Raw genomic sequence first — 7650 nt, 5'->3', positions numbered from 1 at the left:
GTGTGTGTGTGTGTGTGTGTGTGTGTGTGTGTGTGTGTGTGTGTGCTGGGAGGAGGGGAGGCCCCAGAACAATGTCCTGCCTCCAAACCTCCTCAATAGGCGGAAACTACTGGCTTCCTCCCTTTCCTGTCTCCGGTGCTCCAGCAAAACAGATGGAAGGGACAGAGGGGATGGGAGAAACCAGTTCAATCATCCCCAGATCTGTCCTTGTCATAACACACACACACACACACACACACACACACACACACACACCTCAAGTGGCCCCCTTCCAGGAACTTCCAAGACACACCCATCTCCAGGCTGTGGGGGCTGGGCTTGGGAGGACGATAGGGTGGGAAGCAGAATGAGGCTTTCACCCCTCACCCCTGCCACCCTGCCACCCCTCCCACCCCAGCCATCATTTCCTCTTCCTCCCCAGCACCAAAGCACACTAAGCCTAACAGTGTGCACTCAGTCGGCACTCAGACCGACAGCAACTGACCCCAGGCCCAGCTGGCCTTGGCTGGCCTGGATCAGCCTCCGGAGTATGGTCTGGCGGGGGTCCTCTTTCCTATTTCCCGTTCTCTTCTTGGCCTCTCATGTTGGTAAGTCTGCCCTGGGTGCCTCCCCAACCCCTGATTTTCAGCTCTTAATCCCAGCCCTCCCCAAAAAACCCTAACATAGCATAGCGATGAACCTCACAATAGGATGACTGCCATGGGTTGGCGGAGGGGAAGCAGAGTTGTTGTTTAATGGTTGTAGCATTTCAGTTTGACGAGATGAAAGAAGTTATGGAGTTGGGTGTGGTGGTGTACTTCTTTAATCCCAGGCCTTGAGAGGCCAGGCTGGATTACATAGTGAAGTCCCTGTTAGTCACATAGTGAGACCCTGTCAAAAAAAAAAAAAACAAAAGGAGCTGTGGAAATGGGTAGTGATGTTTACACAATAATATGGGTGTATTTATTAACACTGAATTCAATGTTTACAAATTGTTCTGAGGGTAAATTCTAGGGTGTGTGTGTATGTGTGTGTGTATGTGTTTTGGTTTTTTGAGACAGGGTTTCTCTGTAGCTTTGGTGCCTGTCCCGGAATTGGCTCTTGTAGACCAGGCTGGCCTCGAACTCCCAGAGATCCTCTTGTCTCTGCCTCCCAAGTGCTGGGATTAAAGGCGTGCGCCACCATCGCCAGGCTGGGTATATGTATTTTAACACAGTTTAAAAATAGGAGGGAGGGGCTGGAGAGATGGCTCAGAGGTTAAGAGTACTGGCTGCTCTTCCAGAGGTCCTGAGTTCAATTCCCAGCAACCACATGGTGGCTCACAACCATCTGTACTGAGATCTGGCGCCCTGCTCTGGCGTGCGGGCATACATCGAGGCAGAATGTTGTATACATAATAAATAACTAAATAAATATTTAAAAAAATAAAAATAGGAGGGAAAAATAGACACTCTGTCATCCTCATCATCATCACTATCATCATCATCATCATGATTTTGATCCATCAAAAAACTGAGATCAGGGTGGGGAAAACTCAGGCAGGTGCTAGAAACCACTGCCTGTGCATGGGGGAGGGCAGAAGACCGCCATTGTTTGGGACCTTGGAAGTAACCCTTAATCCATAATTCATTGACAGCTGGGCATGGTGGCTTCAGTCACAACACTCAGGAGGCGGAGGCAGGTGGGTCTCTGTGGATCTGAGGACAGCCTGGTCCACAGAGTGAGGCCCTGTCTCAAAATAAATAATGACAATAATAGTAATTATGATGATGATGATGATGATAATAATAATAATAATAATAATAGTAATAGTAATAAATCAAATGTGGCATTCTACTAGCAGAGTCTCTGGAGACTCCTAAACCTGGAAATTAAATGATGCTGGCCTCCCGGTGGATATGTTTGCTGTTTAAATGGAGCTGTGTGCAGAAGGCTCGGAGGAGGTTTCTGAAAATGGGTGACAGACCCTTTCGGTCTGCTGATTAGAGGACTAGAAGCCAGAAGCTGCCTTTGAGTGATTCAGTCTAGTGGAGAGCACAGACCAGGGGCAAGGGCCTAACAGAGACAGACATAGAGAACTTGAGGAGCATTGACAAGAGAGAGCCTGCTTGCTCTGCCTCCTGTAGTAGGCCAAGAAAACAGGAAGGATTTCTTTAAGAGGGGTAGCTGCCTGAAGAGTAAGTGCAAACTTGGGAGGCATGGAAGTCCATGGGAAAGAGGGCTCTGGAGGGAAAGCAACTGGGGGGCTAGTGTGTGTGCCACACAGATGCTCAGATTGTATGCATTACCCTGAAGGTACCTGGGAATCATGGGGCATTGTAGGCAAATGAGTCACAGGGTGTTTTTGAGTCTTGGTGGCATCACTTTGGAGAAGGAGCTGGAAAGGAAATTGTGGCTTCTGAAATGGTCTGAGTCAGTAAAGACAAGGGCTGAATGACGGTGGTGCGGAAGACAGGGATGGCCAACAAGGTTTAGGAGAAAAGCTATAAGAGTATGTATAAGCTGGAGAGATGGCTCAGTGGTTAAAAAAGCATTGCCTGCTCTTCCAAAGGTCCTGAGTTCAATTCCCAGCAACCACATGGTGGCTCACAACCATCTGTAATGAGATCTGGTGCCCACTTCTGGCCTGCAGACATACAGACAGAATATTGTATACATAATAAATAAGTAAATTAAAAAAAAAGAGTATGTGCCAGATTGGGGGTTAAGCAATGAGGAGTTGAGACTTGGATAACCTGACTCTGCTAGTTTCTAACTATATGACCTTGGGCAAGTCTTAAGCTTCTGTTTCCTGGTCATAAAATGAGAATAATAACACCCACCTCCCAGAACAGCCAGACTGGAAAGGAAGAGTATATCACTAAAGAGCCCGATGCATAATTGACATCCAATAAACATTAATTATTATGACCCTGGGAATGAGATGACTCTGAAGTCAGTGTCTCAGGTAATGGGCGTTGCCTCTGAGTCAGGGAACTTGGGAAAGATGAGGTCTTAGGAAACACGGCTGGAAATGCATTTGGAGCTGAAAGGCCACACCAGAGCGCCTGACTCAGAGGTGACAGTTTAAAGCCATGGGTGTAGACGAACATGCTCAAGGAAGCCTGAGAATAATTATTACAGCAAGGAAACCAACTTCACTGGAGGCCGTGAGGATGCCACGGAGAAAGGGCATTTGGTACCTGCGAGGCCACCAGTAAATGCCAACTTCTTTTGCTAACAATAGACCGCCAAAGATATGCTGAGTGGCATTTAAATCGATTGATGACTTGACAGTTAACAGGCAGGAAAGGGGCAGGGAATGAGGGGCCTTGAGAGGGCTGGGGTCCCGGATCTGAGACAGGCTAATTAGTTAGGCTCAGCTCCTTGGTCTTGCTCACTCTGGGATGCAAATTCTGCGATCCAGTTCCACTGGCCCTGGGAAGCCAACTCCCCACACGACTCCTTTCTCATTTCGTGCTTTACTCAGGCTGTTTGCACACAGGATGGACCTCTCCCCACCCCTGACCTTTCTCCTCCCGTTCCTCCTCACCACCTACCCTGCCTTAGTTTCAAAAGCCCTTCAGAGTTTTGTCTCTGATGAAGCCCGGCTCCACATCCCCTCCTGTCGTCCTCCCTCCCCTCCCCCACACGGGTTAGGTGTTCCTCCCGCTGCCCCAACACCTGTAACTGGGAGGGATATCTATGTCTAGCTTTCCAAGGTGGGACCCAGTCCCACCTGCGTCTGTGTCCCTCTGGGCCAGGTGGGGCTAGCACCTTCATTTCTACCCCTAGCCTATACCTTCGATCCCAGTCAATTGTTTAAGCGACGAGGAGGGTGTCTGCATGACTCTCCAGTTTGAGTGAGTCTTCTAACCTGCACCTGCGTGGTAGGTCAGGGACAAGTGGCTTAGGGATAGCCGTGGTGGAGACGGTTCAGAAAGGAGCATGGGCAGGGACTTGACGGAGACAAAGGAAAGGAGACAGAAGCTCTGCTGTCGAGGGCCCCATCTGTCTGGAGTCCGAGAAGGATGTGCACCTTTGTTTATGTTTTAGGATGAAGAGCCGTGAGGGCAAAGGGCGAGCATGTGTGGAAGGGAAGGGAACGGGGTGGAAATCCTTAATGAAGTGAGGTTTTCAGAGGGCACAGTGAAACGTTAGCACCGGGGTTACGGGTGGAGCTGCGGGTTTCCGGGGCTGTTGAGTTGGCAGAGTCTACCATCGAGTCGCTGCTGTCCCGTCCCAGGTGCAGCTGTGGACTTGACGCTGCTGGCCAACCTGCGCATCACGGACCCCCAGCATTTCTTCCTGACTTGCGTGTCTGGTGAGGCTGGGGCAGGGAGGAGCTCAGACGCCTGGGGCCCACCCCTGCTGCTGGAGAAGGATGACCGCATCGTGCGCACCTTCCCACCTGGGCAGCCCCTGCACTTGGCACGCAATGGCTCACACAAGGTCACGCTGCGTGGCTTCTCCAAGCCCTCGGACTTGGTAGGCGTCTTCTCCTGCGTGGGTGGCGCTAGCACGCGGCGTACTCGAGTCCTCTATGTGCACAACAGCCCGGGGGGTGAGTCTGGCTTGCCAGGAGGTGGAGTGGCAGAGGGAGGGGCCGCTGTCCTGGATCGCTGATCTTACCTTTCATCCACAGCCCACCTGTTTCCAGACAAGGTCACACACACAGTGAACAAAGGTGACACAGCTGTGCTTTCTGCACGTGTGCACAAGGCAAAGCAGACGGATGTGATATGGAAAAACAATGGTGAGGGGGCATTTGGTTGTACAGGTAGAGCCACGATTGTGACGCCCCAGGACCTCCATTGCCCTCTATATACCCAGCTCATCACTGTGATAGACCTGTCGTCCTCCAGGCCAGCCTCCAGAGTCTCCCATTCACACACCTCCTAAGAGGGCCAGGAGCCTGTGGCCAGCTACCTCTTAAACCCTATGTTAAGACCTCATCTTTGACTCTCCCCTGGGAGTTAGCAGGTACTGTCACACGACCCGCCTAAGAAGAGCAGGGGTCCCCATGGGAAAGAAGACAGCTGATAACAAGTGCCCAGCACAGGCCAAGGGAAGTCTAACCCCTCTCAAAGAAGTGCCAAGTTCAGATCCTTGATGCCCAAGGCAGGCACGTGCTGGAGTCCACATAGATATGTGGGTTTCAGCTCTGTTCCTGCCCACTATGCTGTCACTATCCACTCCACGGAAGGACTCCCCCCCCCCCGCTCCCCGAGTAGCTCCCAAAATGCCTGCCTCAGCCCCCTGATCTGCTGACTGACCCTTGGGTACTTGGCTCCTCAGGGAGAAGATCCTTTTCTTGGAGGGAAGGCTTGGCACCAATAGGGAATGTAGAAGTGGGCAGGAGACCCAAGTCTTTGCAATCTGATTAGAGTTCTAAGCAGCAAAAGAGAGCCAGGCAGGACTTGAACCCTTGTCTAACAGTATGGGTCCCAGATGAAGAGGCTGGGAGAGAGCCCTAAAAGGCAAGAGAGACATTCTTGGAGGCAGGGCTGACAAGAGCAAAAGCAAGGAGGTCTGAAATACCAGATGATTCTAGAAGGCAAACAAGCATTTAGAAATTCGAAAAGGTCAGGAGTCAGGCAGGGTGTGATGAGGTATGGAGCTGGAAGCCTGAACAAACTGGTGGAAGGAACTGCAAAGGGTGGGGGTCCAGCCTGGTGTGATGGACAGCTCTGAGAGCCTACAAGAGGAGTAGGGGATGGAAGGGTCTATTATAAACGCATCTCACTGGCTATCCAGGGGGAGGGTAAGTGGGCACATAGGGCTAGCACGGAAGTAGAGAGAACCTAGAAAAGGCATGAGAAAATGGACAAATTGTAAAATAAAGAGGTGGGAGAGGAAGGACTCAGAAAGCCCGAAGAGGATGCGCTCCTGCTTCCTGGCTTGGATACCATGTCTGGTATGCGCCTTTCCCCAAGTCTGATCAATGTGTAAAGCCGCATTGGTGTGACCAGGGCAGAGAGAGGTAACACCAGCCCCTCATGTGATGCTGAGGGCCCTGACCTGATTGTGTCCCCCCCCCCCCCGCCAGGATCCTACTTTCATACCCTAGATTGGCACGAGGCCCATGATGGGCGGTTTCAACTGCAGCTCCAAAATGTGCAGCCACCATCCAGTGGCATCTACAGTGCCACCTACCTAGAAGCCAGCCCCCTGGGCAGTGCCTTCTTTCGGCTCATCGTGCGGGGTGAGGAGCAGAAGACAGAGGCCGGGTGGTATGGGGGGCTGTGAGTCTCAGGATCCACGAGGGCCGCAGAGCTACCCTTAGTCCTCAGCAGCTGTGGACAGATAGGTGAAGGTCACCTACTGAAAACATTTTCCTCCAGGCTGTGGGGCTGGACGCTGGGGGCCAGGGTGTGCTAAGGATTGCCCAGGCTGCCTGCACGGAGGTGTCTGTCATGACCATGATGGCGAATGTGTGTGCCCCCCGGGATTTACTGGTACCCGCTGTGAGCAGGGTAAGTAGGAGAGCTAGGAGCTAGGCAGAAGAGGTTGCCTGACGGGGAATGATTCTGAAACCATGGGGATGAAGCTCGGGTGTGAGGCCCTACGGGGTCTGTACACTCTGTATACAGATACCACCTTATTTTCAGCCTGTAGAGAGGGTCGTTTTGGGCAGAGCTGCCAGGAACAGTGCCCAGGCACAGCAGGCTGCCGGGGTCTCACCTTCTGCCTCCCAGATCCCTATGGCTGTTCTTGTGGATCCGGCTGGAGGGGAAACCAGTGCCAGGAAGGTATGGAGTAAGCTGCCTCCTATGGGCTTAATTGTGCCAGACCCTTCACTATGACCCTGACCTAAACATAAGCCCTCTAATGCCCGACCAGGGTCCCACCACCACCACACCAGCCTACTGGATAGCTTGTGCCCCATCTGTACCCTGCTGGCCCTGGCCTACCCATTTTAACTATATCTCCTCTATTCCTAGCTTGTGCCCCTGGTCATTTTGGGGCTGATTGCCGCCTCCAGTGCCAGTGTCAAAATGGTGGCACTTGTGACCGGTTCAGCGGCTGTGTCTGCCCCTCTGGATGGCATGGAGTACATTGTGAGAAGTCAGGTATGTGCCTCTGAACTCCTCAAGACAGGTGATCCTTCATCAAATGCATCTCTCTGCTCTTTCGTTGGTGATGCCCAAGTCCTCCCCTCAGGGAGTTCGGGTGTGGTAGGTAGGTAGTTCACCACTCAGGCACTCACATTGTGAAGGCTGGCAGCATGGGGGGGGTGGGCACAGGATCTAGAAGAGACCCTGGTCCATGTAAGAGTCTTTGGGGGAGGAGTCAAGATTTGCAATTGAATGTGAAAGACACAGGGGATGTTTGGGGAAGAATGTGGAGAAAAGTCCAGGGAGTTGAGACCCTGCTGCGGACTGGGCCAACAAAGCTGGGGGCTAGGAGGAGTGTTCAGGTCAAGTGATGGGGCCTTTGAATAGAAGCCAACGGTTGCTACTTAATGTGAGGATCTGAATAGCAATTGTTGAAGGTGTGTCAAACTTGTATTTGAGGAAGAACCGCTCATTGTGGGTGGAGTCCAGAAGTCAAGGACCAGAAATGAAGGAGTTGGCAGGTCTAATGGCTCGTGCCTATAATCTTAGCACTCAGGAGGCTGAGACAAGAGAATTGCCTGGAGTTCAAGACCAGCCTATGCTACAAAGTGAGTTTCAGGCCTGCCTAGGCTAT

General features: G+C 52.0%; 1 protein-coding gene across 1 annotated transcript in view; it reads left to right on the top strand.

Annotated features, from left to right (window-relative positions):
- The first annotated feature begins 471 nt into the window (after positions 1 to 471).
- Tie1 (tyrosine kinase with immunoglobulin like and EGF like domains 1) overlaps positions 472 to 7650 on the top strand; it is a 21592-nt gene continuing 14413 nt past the window's right edge. Inside the window, exons 1-7 of the mRNA XM_005370068.3 lie at positions 472 to 587; positions 4205 to 4522; positions 4604 to 4714; positions 6008 to 6163; positions 6303 to 6434; positions 6570 to 6710; positions 6903 to 7031. Coding sequence (XP_005370125.1) covers positions 530 to 587; positions 4205 to 4522; positions 4604 to 4714; positions 6008 to 6163; positions 6303 to 6434; positions 6570 to 6710; positions 6903 to 7031 — 1045 coding nt within the window. The 5' untranslated portion in view covers positions 472 to 529. The remainder of the gene's footprint in view (positions 588 to 4204; positions 4523 to 4603; positions 4715 to 6007; positions 6164 to 6302; positions 6435 to 6569; positions 6711 to 6902; positions 7032 to 7650) is intronic.

Source organism: Microtus ochrogaster, unplaced genomic scaffold, assembly GCF_000317375.1.
Source record: "Microtus ochrogaster isolate Prairie Vole_2 unplaced genomic scaffold, MicOch1.0 UNK69, whole genome shotgun sequence".
NCBI lineage: Eukaryota > Metazoa > Chordata > Mammalia > Rodentia > Cricetidae > Microtus > Microtus ochrogaster.
Note: the sequence above shows the minus strand (reverse complement) of the source record. Positions and strands in the feature narration are given on the sequence as shown.